The sequence below is a fragment of the Trifolium pratense genome, linkage group LG6 (genome assembly GCF_020283565.1).
Source record: "Trifolium pratense cultivar HEN17-A07 linkage group LG6, ARS_RC_1.1, whole genome shotgun sequence".
In the NCBI taxonomy this organism is placed as follows: Eukaryota; Viridiplantae; Streptophyta; class Magnoliopsida; order Fabales; family Fabaceae; genus Trifolium; species Trifolium pratense.
Genome location: NC_060064.1, coordinates 3657802 through 3672390, shown reverse-complemented (window position 1 = coordinate 3672390; position 14589 = coordinate 3657802). Strand labels below are relative to the sequence as shown.

Below are 14589 nucleotides of genomic sequence, written 5' to 3'. Positions count from 1 at the left end.
TCTGCATTTTGGGTGGTTAAATCTGCTTAACGAGCTTGATGTCTAATTCCTAATCTAATTCCAGTTTCTATCAGAATTCAACAAATTCCCCAATTATGAATCATTGAAATATACAAAGGAATAAATAAGAAATGCAGAACCTTTGGAGAAAATTTATGTTAGTTTTGTAACAATTTGAAGGCCACTTTATAATCATAACAATAATTGTTGACAATATGCGAGTCCAGTAGCACAAGAAAAATAAATTCACACCTGTTCAACAACAGGATTTGTTTCTGACTGCATGTGATCGTGATTTGTTTCCTGCAAAATTACAGGGCGTCAGGTAACAGAACATTGAGCAAAAAAACACAGTCCCCTTGTTTAACTAAATGGAGGTTACTTGCATACAATTACATCCCTCCGTCCCAAAATATAAGCAAAAAATGGTCAACAAAAGTGAATGTATTTGGTCCAAATCTTTAACCAAATACATCAAGTTTCTTTGACTCATTTTTGCTTATATTTTGGGACGGAGGGAGTATTTCAGTAGGACAGTGTATTTATAATGGTAGAAATAAGAAAGGACCTGTTGCGTTTGAGAAACTTCTTGAGAGGAAGATAATGACAATTGCGGTTGGAGCAAGCTATGATCATCTTGCTCATGTTGCTTCTGTGATTCTTTGTCATACAAAGCATTCTCCTCAGGCTTTTCCCACTGCACCAAGAGTAACCATTAGAACAAAGTAAGAGAAATCCAAAACAGTTTGTGAGAATAAGATCAAAAGTTTCAAACATTACTCTGCTTTCGCAAGTGACGCAGTTGTAGTAGTACTTGTTACCATCAGGGCAGTAGTGTTCACTCCAGTCACACTCTGGAAAATCTTCGTCTTGGTTATTTGAAGACAGATCAGATGAGGTACTTCCAGCAACTGTATTGTTACGTTCAGTCTGAGCAGGCAGCTGGGAACAATAAATGAGAAATTATTGTAGTTGGCCAAATAAAGATTCCTAACCAGTACTGTCATGTTGAATGGTACATCTAAACGTCCTCAATGTAGTAGTGGTAGATACAGAAAAAAAAAGACCAATATAAGACTAAGTGAATTACATCCTCAGTAGTTTACCATTACTTACAACAGTAACTCCAATACTTCCCCTCGATTATAACAACCAGTTATTATCATTTAATAAAATAAAATTAAAAAAAAAAAGGAAGGAAAGAGTTCACAGTTTAAGTTTAACTACTTCGAACAGGAGAGGAAGGCACCCGAGAAGCCAAGGCGCATTCAGAATTGTCAAAGTAGAAACATTTATGAAGGCAAGAAAGTTTAGAGAGAATAATAAATATCATTTGGAAATTTGAGGATACCCAAGAATACACTATAATTGAGGATATTATGACTGACAACAAACATATACCCAAGAATACACTATATAGTAATATAACTTCACTTTAGGTCAGTCATAATATTCAATAACGAAAGTTTACTTAAGTCACACCCCCAACCAAACATCCTTGAAAGATAATCACTGTATTACCTGTTAGCCACTAACCTGAGAACTTAGCTGCTGCTCTATATTTCGGACCGGCAAATCTGCCGGATGAAACTGTCTTTGCACCTCAGTATTAAACGGTTGAGAAGGCAAGGTGGGAGCTTGAATTGGCCGCAAAGGCATTGAAGCCAAATGTGAATGTGCATGTTGGGGAAGAAATTGTTGCTGTACAACAGTAGCACCAGGTTCCCAGTTTGGCATATGAGCATTAACTTGCTGGTGTGGAAGTCTGGAGTGATGTGGACCATTATGCATAATATTCCCTCCAGTATTGGGATCACAAAAATTTGGCAGTGGCCTGTGACAAGCCATTAAACAGAAATCTATTTAGTGTATGGCATGTATTTCGCAATTGGTAAAGAAAGACTGAAATGGAAGAATAAGAAGCAAAACAAACCAAACTGCTGGTTCTTGAGAATTGGGACCATAATTTGCATTTGCAGGTAAGTAGTTTCCCCTAAAGAGATGCACACAAATAAAACACCAATACAATTACTAAAATTATATCTAATAACAATAAACATAACAAATACTCCGGTGATTGGAGAACCAGATTGGTTTTTTTTTGAAGAAGAGAACCAGATTGGTTGATCGTTGAACCAGAAAGGAAAGCCAGTTCATGGCTGATTGATATGGTGGATTTTGCAGTAAAATAAGTGTTTTAAAAAGGATTTATTTTTTAAAATATGACAAAAAATTTAAAGAAATAACACTTCTATATGACAAATAATAACAGAAAAGTTCAAAACAATTTTAAATGTGAAAAATACATTAAAATGACGATCACTTCACTACATACAAATTAGAGATTTTGTTTAATATAATCTTAATTGTGTAGATGAATAAGATTATTTTCATATTCTAATGTAGGCTGAATCTTTTCTTCAATAAAACTCAGACCCTAATAAAAATAATTCAAAAAGAATTTTCTTTAAATACTGAGTTATTTATCTATTATCTATTCTTAATTAAATTTTTGGGTTATGATGACATGTAAAAAAAACCTTGGTAGTGCTTAATTTTTATATGCTGATATTATAAACAAGCGTATTTTGTAAGAAATGCTATATGAAGAAGCAACTTTGTCTTATATGCTTGGATTTGGCCATCAATACAACTGGCAACAGTCAAAACACCAATTATGGCATTTTAAGACCAAAAGTGGTTTCCTCCTCAAACCACCAAGCCATAAGACTCATAATATGTTGGCCCATTAAACCAAGCCATAAGCTTCGTAATATGCTGGCCCATTAAAGCGTTATTTGGCCAGGTTAGGCAAAACCAGATTTTATTGACATGTTATTAGTTACTAACCAACTGCCATATCATCCAGTTCCCTTGGCCAATCTGGCCAAGGCACGGTTCAGACGATACAATAAAACTGTGATATACAGAGTTGCATGAAAAGTAAAGAGGCCCGAAAGCAAAACCTTGATTCTCCCATCTTAGGTTTCTTAGGTTCCGCAAAACGAACAATTATTGGTTGATCACAACCCTGCATTATTAGAAATAAAATTTTAGCATGCATTTAAAAGTGGACAGAATTATATGCATCAATTAATAAATTAGCATTACTCTCATCGTGAATGTTCTATTCAAGCCTTTGATTGCTGCCAATGACATCTCTCTACTAGAAAATTTGACAAAACAATATCCTTGAAAATCAAGAAATGCACCCACATGACAAAAGTTAGGTAAAAGCAAAAAATCATTGAATAATAAATTGATGAAATAAATTATATATGACAGACCACTAAAAGAAACCATAGCAAAAATTCAAACAGTCCATCATGTATTGAGCATGACCCTCTCTCTTTATGCATGTAGGCTCCAAATTATTTAGTAACTTTGTTTGTTAGAATATCTGAAAAATAACTCCTGACAGTGTGATTTGTCTCCTTGTTGAGAATTGTGAGTCTAGTATTAGTATAACTACAAATAAATAATTAAGGACCTGAGCTTTGTCTTCTGAACAAGAACATATAAAATATCATTCACATCAATATCAATACAATTTTACTGTTCTGAGTAATTATTTTCATCGTTATATACCTAAAAGACTAACCCTATAACTTCAACAATACTTAATTGAGATCAGACATAGTACTTCATCTCAATAATATTTGCCTGTTGCCACTCACTCTACCCCTCCTCTAGGTTTTTTTTTCAGGTCTGCAACCACTAACCATGCAGTATAAATGACAGGTAAGACATAGAACTGATAGAAGACAAAATCAAGCACATTTCCATTCTTCAAAGCTACAGATATCATATGTAAAACATTATATGATGAGATCAAGGACCAACCACGATTCGGCAAGATGACGACATCTTCTATATGCCCGTAAGGGGAAAATATCTGCAGAGAGAATATGTATACAAACTTAAACACAGTGTGAAGGCTAAGAGATCATACAAAACCTTGCAGACTAAAAACAATATTCCACAATATACTATATCAAAGCAAATTAAATGGCTGAGTTATAGAGAATCAACTTATCATATCAACCTACTGAACTGAATTAGGCAGCAAAAGGTTACAGATATACATATTGGTAACAGATTTTTTTCTAATTTTCTACTCAGAAACATCACAACAAGTGTTTAAATGATAATCAATATATTGGGCAGCATCTATAATTCAGCCATCAGCATGTTAAATCATTGTCATAAAAATTACACTAGTAATTTGGTGTTTAGGTGAATGGTCACACGTACTTCTTCAATTTCCTGCCTTGAAGTTTCTTTGTTGATGTTACCAACAAAAACTTTATCCACCACTGAAAAATTATAGGAACAAAACCAAAAATAAAATAAGAAGTGGTCAGTTGAAAAACAATAGCATGAAAGAATAAAACATCAGATTAGGACTAGACAATCATATATTAAAATAGAAGTCTGAGAAAAAATATGAGAAGTTTGCCTTCCGGAGAATCTTTCTTTTCCATGTTTCGGCAGAAGCCTCGAAGCCCTACAAAAGAATAATGTGGAACCATATAAATTGAAAATTCATTCCATTATGTTCATAGTTTTTGTTGACAAAGTCATACAATACACTGATTACAGTGTATATGCATTTATGTACTGAGTAATTAAACTCAGTTCTTTTTAATGTTTACATGTAGAAAAGAAAGGTTTTGTTGGATCATAATCATGAAATCAATCTCAATTCCAAATCATCAGCACATGCCAACAGCAGTAAAATAGCAGCTTAAAAACACTTTTTACAGGTCAAAAAAGAAAAGTTATAATGCCAACAGTAAATAGGAAAAATAAAAGAGATTGGGCAGATATAGTTTCAATAACGAAATTGTGATTCTAATAATCGTCATAAGGTACATGTGAAGTCCTAAAATATTGGTTAATATCTATGCCATGAGGTACATATGGAGTCCATGATACACTGTCAAACCTCTTCTTGTCATTGGTTTTTCTATTAAAATTTGAAAGAGGGTATGCACAGTACTATATTTCATAAAATAACCAAACTAGATAGAGAAAATAGTTTTAATTGATCAGCCAAGATTTGGAATCTGGCTAAGCCAAAGTAATACTGTATTTAAATAACTGGTTCAAAAGGATTTAAAGAAGCTAAAATAGTTACCAAAACGTTCACGATCTCGATCAGCAAATCTGACAACAACAGGAAATGATTCCTGGGAAATGTAAATGTCTCAGAAATATAAAGATGTGTTTAAATTTATCAAATGATTATCAGGAAATAATGGCCTAAGTTGCCCATCATATATGAAATTGTTCTTACTCCAGGAAAAGTATATTGATTGCTTAAGGCCTTAATAGCCATGTCAGCTTCATTGAATGTTGAATATTTCACCAAACAACTTCCTGTGAAAGTTAAACAAAATTAGACAAATTTTAGTACTTGCATAAATTATATACAACATATGTTAATGTGAGCATCAGCCATCAAGTGAAACTCGTTACTCCTCGCAACCCTTGACAAACCAAATTGCAATAATAGATGGTGATATAAACAAGTGAAATAACACTGGATAACTCAATATAGATACCTTGTCGAGCTCCGGTTTTCTTATCCCTTAAAAGAACAACCTCAACAATAGTTCCATATCTTTCGAACACAAGGCGGATCTGATTATAAATTAATCCGAAATGAAATGAGAAAGAAGGGCAAGAGTTACAATTACAATAAAAATGAAATATAGAATAAAAATAAACAAACACGGCGTTTACTGTTTAGCACTTTGCTAAAAAGATGCATGACTCAATGGCAAAAGAAAACCATCCCTATTGGTGAGAGAGAGGGGTAGATAGAAGTGATTTGAAGTTTGAACTTCAAAGCAAATCATTTTCCAATAATATGCCACATGAATGGCCCTTAAGAATATGTCTTAATGGTTGGATTGGATCCCTGATACCCCACAGTATTGCTTGCGTATGTAAGAAGAATGATCACAATGACAATTAGAGCGCATTTGGCGTATACAATAGATTTTTCAGGAATAAAAATGGGAATGTGGTTGAAGTGGAATGAATTTTTTTTTTTTTGGGTTACCATGATATTGTTACGAAGTTTCCACCGCCATTAGCAATGACTAATCTCCGTCGGGGAACCCGTGGGGTGCACAAGGTGGGTTCTCCCCTTCCAACTGAATTTTCTCCAGACGCATGAGCCAGGAATCAAACCCCTAACCACATGCATAAGGGGACCAAGACCCTTACCGCTTGGACCAATTCATTGTTGGTGTGGAATGATAATTTCTACTCGGGTGTTTGGTTATATAGAGAACAGAATGACATTTATTTTATTTTATTTCAAATGCCAATTATGAGGGGATATACAAAACCGATCATAAATGTAACATAATGAAGATCAATAAAACAACAGAAACAGGAGTGAAGCAATCAAGACTTAACCCCAAAAAAATAATGTCATAAAACAGGAGTGAACTAATTCCTGGCCATCAGAAACCACAATTCCCACCTCGTCAGGAAAGAGGGTGATTCAGTTCTTTGCAGCCCAGAATGAAGGCCTAAAATTGAACTAACATGTTTTTTCAGGCATTGTTCTGTACTAAAAACAAGGATTCAGTGAAACCAGAACACCGTGATTATTTTCCGTGTATCTATCTATCTATCTATCTATCTATCATATACATAAGCAACCATGAATTGCAGAAAAAAACAGTTTGTTCAAATTCCACTGTGCTACAATGCTATAGGCTGCTGTAACTGTTACTTGACAACACTTTGTACACTAATTGACAGCAACACTGAGATATATACATACAAACAAACCTATATATGCAGAAATTGAAATGAGTAAAATAATAGTTTGAGAAAAGAAGAGTTACATCAGCCTCAGATGCTGTTCTTGGAACTGGTGCAACATAAACTTTAACAGGACCCGTAGCATCTACTTGATCTGGAACTGTAACTAATTGAAACAAATTGTGAGCATAGTAACAAATTAAATAAATGATAGTTGTGTAATGTTGATAGTAGTAGTAGTAGTAGTAGTAGAGTACCTGAAGAAGCACCCCAGGGTCGTTTGCGTAGAGGAGGAGGAGGAGGAGGAGGATGAATGGAGAAGTTAGGATTAGGAGGAGGAGGAGGAGGAGGAGGGATGGAGAAGTTAGGATGATGGTGGTGAGGAGGAGGAGGAAAAGGAGGAGGCGGAGGAGGGAGAAATCCAGAATCGAATGCGTTAGCGTGATTAGGGAAAGTAGCAATGCCATTGTTGTTGTCGATGGGAAATTGAGAGTTTGATGGTTCTACGGTGAAATTGTTGAATCTTTGCTGCTCCGGTTGTTCATTCTGAATCTCCAGCATCGTTGACTGAGTCAGGAACACAGTGTTGAACACCACGCAGTTACTATTGCGCCCTAGTTGGTTGGTAGCACTGAACAGAAACCGGTGCTTATTACACCGCCCCTCGAGTTAAGTAACACGCTTTTCTTTTTGCCCTTTGCTCTGCCTCCGCCAATTTGCGCTGCGGAGAAGAAGAAGCCTGCTTTACTCTTTACTGTTCCTCACTGCCACTGTAATATTCTTAGTTTAAAAAATAAATATATATGATTTTTTTTCTAATAACACAATTAAATGTGAAATTATAAAATAAATTAAAAAAATGTGTTTTTTTATTAGTCTAGTTGCTAGAAATTTTACGTGGATAAATGGGATGTCTAGAGTTCGACCCCGACCTATATATAAAATATAATATAACTGCCGATTAAATTAAACTTACCCCCCAATTTTTATACAATTGTATAGTATTAAATTTTTATTGAATTCGAGCAAAACGAATTCTCCACTTCAAACAAATTCATCCATGGGATTCAACATCTATTTTTAAAAAAATAGTTTTAATCTCCTATTTTAAAAATTGACTTTTAATATTAAAATAAAAAAACTTTTTATCTTCGATTTAACTTCTTTTTTAAAATTTTGACCATCTTTTCATTTATCGATAATGTGACGTATTCATTTATGACGTAGTGACACTTTCTTTTGTTGATATGGACATTTACAGATGTAAGGGACTTCTGTTAAAAGACGTGCTATGTTGGAACAAAATTGATTTAAAAATGTTTGCCCCTAAATCTATAAAGGTTTTGATGATAACAAAGTATTAATTAACAATTGGAAGGACTAAAAATTTATTTTAAGTGCGCAGATATAAGCATCATATAAGCTCTGAGTGAAGTTCAGAGGATGTGAATTCAGAAGTTCACAAGCGCTCAGAAGATGTTGGACTTCAGAGGTTACAACGTTCAGAGGATGAAGACCTCAGAACTTCATGTCTGTCTACAAGCTTCATCAAACTCTGAAGATCTCTTTGAAAGCTGTGAAGATTCCCTTTGCTAGTCAACTCTTCTTCCAATGAAGAAAAGGACCTTTCAAGCCTGATCAGTTCAGCTACCTCTGTTTTGTCTGTCCTAACTTGAAGAACGTGGGTCTTCAGTTTTGTTAGCTGAATAAGGAAAGTCCACTCTGCAGTAGTCAAAGTAACTGAAACTCTTTCTTAGTTTTGGATACAACCAACTGCATCAAGACAGAATGCTTGAAGACAAAAGATTATCAACTCCAACGGTTCTTTTTGCAACGACTCTTTTCTAGTGGTATATATACTAGAAGATTCAGCTACAACAATATACACAATTATCAAGAATTGAACAAGCGCTGAACAAACTCTGAACTCTGTGATATACAAGCTCTGAACCTCGGTTAAGTGTTTTTGCACTTTAGTCAAATACTCTGTACTATTTGTATTTGCTCTCTTTAGGTTCATCTAAGAGCACTTGTATATTTTTATATACTTTACTAATTCTTAAGGAAACTTAAGCTTGTGTGCTTAAGTGTGAAACTTAAGCTTGTGTGCTTAAGTGTGAAGTCTTAAGCTTGTGTGCTTGAGCATTGTTGAGAAGTCTCTTGCTTGTGTGCTTGAGCAGGTGTAATCTTGTGTGATTATAGTGAAATCCCTTGGAAGTGCAAGGGGACTGGACTACTCTCGTTTTGTGAGAGGAACCAGTATAAATTGCTTGTGTGATCTCTCTCTCTCTATTGCGTTATTATTTGTGTTATTTATCCGCTGCTAACATAGTTGAGTTAAGAACTTGAAAAAGTTTTAACTTAGCTAAAACACAATTCAACCCCCCCCTTTCTTGTGTTTTCACACCTTCAATTGGCATCAGAGCACCTGGTCTGTTACTTTCACTTAACAGTGAGACAGTAAAGATCTTGTGAGAACACTATGTCTGGAGGAGACGATAGTAGCACTAGAACTGGTGAGGCCAGTGGTGCTGGTGGTGGTCCTAGAAATGCTTTTGGTTATGACTACTTAAGTAATGAATCACATGAACATAGTGGCAACAGAAAAGCCCCTATATTCAATGGTGATGCTTCATTATTTGAATGGTGGAAAGAGAGACTGTATAGCAATATTACTGCTATTGATCATGAGTTGTGGGATTTGGTTGAGTTGGGAGTAACTTTTGAAAACTTGAATGAACATGGTAGGTTGTCCATGGAGAATAGAAAGTTACTCACACCAGCTAACCTAAAAATCTACACAAAACATCATAGAGTAAAGGACATTGTTGTTGGCGCTATTAGACATGAGGATTATGTCAGAATAGAGAACAAGTCTACTGCTAAATCTATCTTTGATTCTATGTGTGCTACCTATGATGGTAATGAAAAGGTTCAAGAGGCTAAAGCTAGTCTTTTGATAAGACAATATGAACTTTTCACTATGCAACAAGATGAAAACATTGAGACTATGTTTACAAGGTTTCAAATCCTGGTATCTGGTCTTAAAGCTCTTAAGAGAAGTTATTCAACCTATGATCATGTTCAGAAGATTCTGAGAAGTCTTCCTATTGCTTGGAGACCTAAGGTCACTGCAATAGAGGAAGCTCAAAATCTCAAGACTCTGAGTCTTGAAGCTCTGATAAGCAATCTCAGAAGCCATGAGATGGTTCTGGATGCTGACTCAGAAACTAAGAAGAAGTCTAAGTCAGTGGCTTTACAGTCAACTAAGACTACTTCTAAGGCTCTTAAGACTCAGCTTCTTGATATTGAAGAAGAATCTTCTGCTGATGGTCAAGAGGATGAGATGAATGAGGATGAGTTTGCTTTATTCACCAAGTTTCAGCAATGGAACAGATTTAACAAAAGGAATTTCAGAGGTAACAGCTCCAGAAATTTTGTCAGCAAAAAGGATGATCAGAAGAACTGCTTCAACTGTAAGAAGCCAGGACACTTTATTGCTGATTGTCCAGAAATGTCTGCTAAAGACAAAAGCAAAAGATACAGCTCAAAGAAGCAACAATTCAAGAGTAAATTGAGGAAGAGTCTGATGGCTACCTTTGAAGAGCTATCATCTGAGGAAGAAGTTGAGGAAGAAGAAGAGGCAAATCTAGCCCTGATGGCTTCAACTGATTCAGATGCAGACTCAGACGATGAATCAGAATCAGATTCAGAAGTAACTGATGAGGTATTTTCTGACTGCTCTAAATCTCAACTCATAACTGCACTTAACAAGGTCATTGAGAAACATCTCAGAGTGTTAAGTAAACAAAAAGTTTTACAAGAAAACCTTAACACTCTGACTGAACAAGCAGAACACTTTCAAGGTCTATATCAAGAAACTCTGAATAGAGTAAATGACTTTGAAAAGGGTTGTGCTGTTTGTCACAAACCTATTGATGAGCAGGAAATAGCTCTTCAACAGTTTGTGCATCTCAACCTTGGTAAGAGCAAAGCTGCTAATCTTGTTTATAATGTCATGAGACATAGAGGAGAGGGACTTGGCTATGAATATGGTAGAACATATTCAAAGCTAAAGACCTATCCCAAAAAGGTTGGAAAATCTTGGGTTTACTATGTTGTACCTCAGAGTGAAGAAGGAAAGAAATTTGGTACTTTGGAAGATGAGGACAATAATCTGAGAGATTTGGGAAATGACAACTCAGAGGAACCAAATTCCTCAGGATCTGGGAAGAAAAGCTCAGAAGATAAAAGCTTTTCAGAACTTGACAGTATTAGTTCAGATGTTCTGAAAGCTTCAAAATCTGAGGCTTCAACTTCTGGAACCAGAGGAATTTTAGTTCATGAGAAAAGTCAACCTAAAGGCTCAGAAGTTTTTAAAAGAAAGTCTAACCTCAAACCTCAGAGGCAACATAGGACTAAGGTTATTTATGATTCTAGAGTCAGTAAATATAACCAGTCAAATCAATGGACTGGTGATAAATACAAACTCTGGAAGCATAAACAATCCAAGTCCTGGAATAATAACAGAACTCAAACTAAGAAAAATTTTCAAAAGAGTTATTATTCCAAACCAAAATCCTTCTCTCACACTCAACAACACGGTAAACATTTGTGGACTAACAAGCGTGGACCCAGAAGATGGGTACCAAAAGCTGAAATTATGTATCATTCAGATTTACCAACTAGGAAAGGATATGTCCTACCTAGAGTATGGAAACAAGTCCTATGCAAAGGAAGAAGGGCTTATGTCCTTGACCAATGGCTGACAAGTTCTCAAGTTAACAATCAGAACTTAATAAATGAAGAGGAAGAATATTGGGATGACTTTATCATTAACTGTGATAAAGAGTTCCACCGTAGTGATTAAAGTTGTTTCTCATACAGCCTATCACTCAAAGAAGTATCATGAATCATTCATGGTATCTGGATAGTGGGTGTTCAAGGCACATGACTGGTGACAAACAACTGTTTTCCAAGCTAACCATGAAAGAAGGAGGTTCTGTTGGCTTTGGAGGAAATCAGAAAGGAAAGATAATAGGTACAGGTACAGTAGGTAATTCCTCCCTATCTATTAATGATGTTTGGTTAGTTGATGGACTCAAACATAATCTATTGAGCATAAGTCAATTTTGCGACAATGGTTATGTAGTTGTCTTTAATAAGGAATCATGTACTGTGTCTAAACAATCTGATAACTCCATTATATTCAAAGGTCTGAGAAAGAACAATGTTTATAAAGTTAATCTTTCTGATTTGAATGAACAAAAAGTGATGTGTCTTTTAACCTTGAGTGAAGAAAAATGGATCTGGCATAAGAGGTTAGGCCATGCTAACTGGAGGTTAATCTCTAAGCTTAGCAAGCTTGACCTTGTCAGAGGTTTACCTAAAATCAAATATCACTCAAACACACTTTGTGGTTCATGTCAAAAAGGAAAGATTACAAAATCTTCTTTTAAACCTAAGAACATTGTCTCTACCTCAAGACCATTGGAACTTCTTCACATTGATCTTTTTGGGCCAGTTCAAACTGCCTCTATCAATGGAAAGAAGTATGGATTAGTAATTGTTGATGATTACAGTAGATGGACTTGGGTAAAATTCCTTAGAACAAAGGATGAAGCTTATGATGAGTTTAGCATCTTCTGCAAACAAATTCAAAATGAAAAAGGCTACACTATTTTAAAAGTTAGAAGTGATCATGGTGGAGAATTTGAAAATGAACCTTTTGAAAACTTTTGTGAAAAATATGGCATTCTGCATGAATTCTCTTCTCCTAGAACTCCTCAACAAAATGGGGTTGTGGAAAGGAAGAATAGAACTCTGCAAGAAATGGCCAGAACCATGATGCATGAAACTAATGTAGCAAAGTTTTTATGGGCAGAAGCTGTAAATACAGCATGTTATGTTCAAAATAGAATCTATATCAGATCTAAGTTGAACAAAACTGCTTATGAATTGTTCAAAGGAAGGAAGCCTGATATTTCTTATTTTCATCAGTTTGGATGTACATGTTATATCTTAAACAACAAAGTCCATCTAAAGAAATTTGATGCTAGAGGTTATAAGGGTATCTTTATAGGATACTCTGAACGCTCAAAAGCATACAGACTGTATATTTCTGAAACACATACTGTGGAAGAAACTATGCATGTCAAATTTGATGACAAAGAGCCTGACCAAGTGTCAGAGCTTGTGGAAGGGTTGTCTAGATTTCAGGTATCAGAGGATCAATATTCAGATATTCCAAACTACTCAGAACATCCATTCTCTGAAGTACCTCTGAACACAATAGTTCCTACAGACTCTGAACAACCAAGATCTGAAGCATCTGCTGAACCTGATGTTGTTGAGTCTGAAGATGATGAGCCCCCAAGAAATACTTTCAAATACAAATCATCACATCCAGAGGAACTGATATTAGGCAACAAAGATAGTCCAAGGAAGACAAGATCTCAACTAAGAAATGAGGAATCATTAGTTGGTCTTATCTCAATGATGGAACCTTCAAAGATTGATGAAGCTCTGAAGGATGATGCTTGGATTGTAGCAATGCAAGAAGAGCTGAATCAATTTCAAAGGAATGATGTGTGGACTCTAGTGCCCAAACCTTCACACAAGAACATTATTGGAACAAAATGGGTATTCAGAAACAAGCTGAATGAACAAGGTGAAGTGGTAAGGAACAAGGCTAGATTGGTTGCACAAGGTTATAGTCAACAAGAAGGGATTGACTATACTGAAACCTTTGCACCAGTTGCTAGACTTGAAGCAATCAGGTTACTTCTATCTTATGCTGTTAATCATGGAATAACCTTGTATCAGATGGATGTTAAAAGTGCCTTCTTAAATGGTTTCATTTCTGAAGAAGTGTATGTTAAGCAACCTCCTGGTTTTGAAGATGTCTCAAACCCAGAACATGTTTTTAAACTGAAGAAATCACTGTATGGTCTGAAACAAGCTCCAAGAGCTTGGTATGATAGACTCAGTAATTTCCTTCTTGAAAAAGGTTTTGAGAAAGGAAAGGTTGACTGCACACTCTTTAGAAAGACAACCAAAGAAGACATTTTAATCATTCAAATTTATGTTGATGATATTATTTTTGGTTCAACTAATGCTGCTTTGTGCAAGAATTTTTCTAAGATAATGCAGGATGAATTTGAAATGAGCATGATGGGAGAGTTGAAGTTCTTTCTTGGAATTCAAATCAATCAGAAGAAGGAAGGAACTTATGTTCATCAATCAAAATACACTAAAGAACTTCTGAAGAAATTCAATCTAGATGACTGCAAGATAATGAATACTCCTATGCATCCAACTACCAACATGGGCAAGTCAGATGATGAAGGAAAGGTAGATCAAAAGATCTACAGAGGTATGATTGGTTCTTTACTCTATCTGACAGCCTCTAGACCAGATATTTTATTTAGTGTTTGCTTATGTGCAAGATTCCAGTCAGATCCCAGAGAATCTCATCTTACTGTTGTAAAGAGAATCTTTAGGTATCTGAAAGGAACAACCAATCTTGGACTTCTCTATAAGAAATCCAATGATTATGTGCTAAATGGATTCTGTGATGCTGACTATGCTGGAGATAAAATTGAAAGAAAATCCACAAGTGGCAATTGTCAATTTGTTGGTGAAAACCTTATCTCCTGGGCTAGTAAAAGACAAACTACTATAGCTTTGTCTACAGCAGAAGCAGAATACATTTCAGCAGCTAAGTGTTGCACACAACTACTCTGGCTAAAATATCAGTTAGAAGATTATCAGGTAAGCAGTAACAATATTTCTTTATATTGT

The 14589-nt window shown here is 35.4% G+C and overlaps 1 protein-coding gene across 2 annotated transcripts; it reads right to left on the bottom strand.

The window, feature by feature from the left end:
* Positions 1-76: 76 nt before the first annotated feature.
* LOC123891094 (flowering time control protein FCA) lies at positions 77-7587 on the bottom strand. Of its 2 annotated transcripts, none has more exons than XM_045940901.1 (15): positions 7044-7587; positions 6870-6946; positions 5568-5646; positions 5300-5382; positions 5141-5192; positions 4460-4507; positions 4255-4316; positions 3844-3895; positions 3112-3191; positions 2967-3031; positions 1934-1993; positions 1537-1834; positions 781-942; positions 569-697; positions 77-303 (listed from the first exon to the last, which is right to left on the bottom strand). In XM_045940901.1, the coding sequence occupies exons 1-15, from the start codon at positions 7345-7347 to the stop codon at positions 247-249; spliced, it is 1608 nt and encodes a 535-aa protein (XP_045796857.1). In that variant the 5' UTR covers positions 7348-7587; the 3' UTR covers positions 77-246. The 2 variants fall into 2 exon arrangements, with proteins under 2 accessions (XP_045796857.1, XP_045796856.1); XM_045940900.1 differs by having other exon boundaries at positions 6870-6952; positions 7044-7574.
* Positions 7588-14589: the final 7002 nt, after the last annotated feature.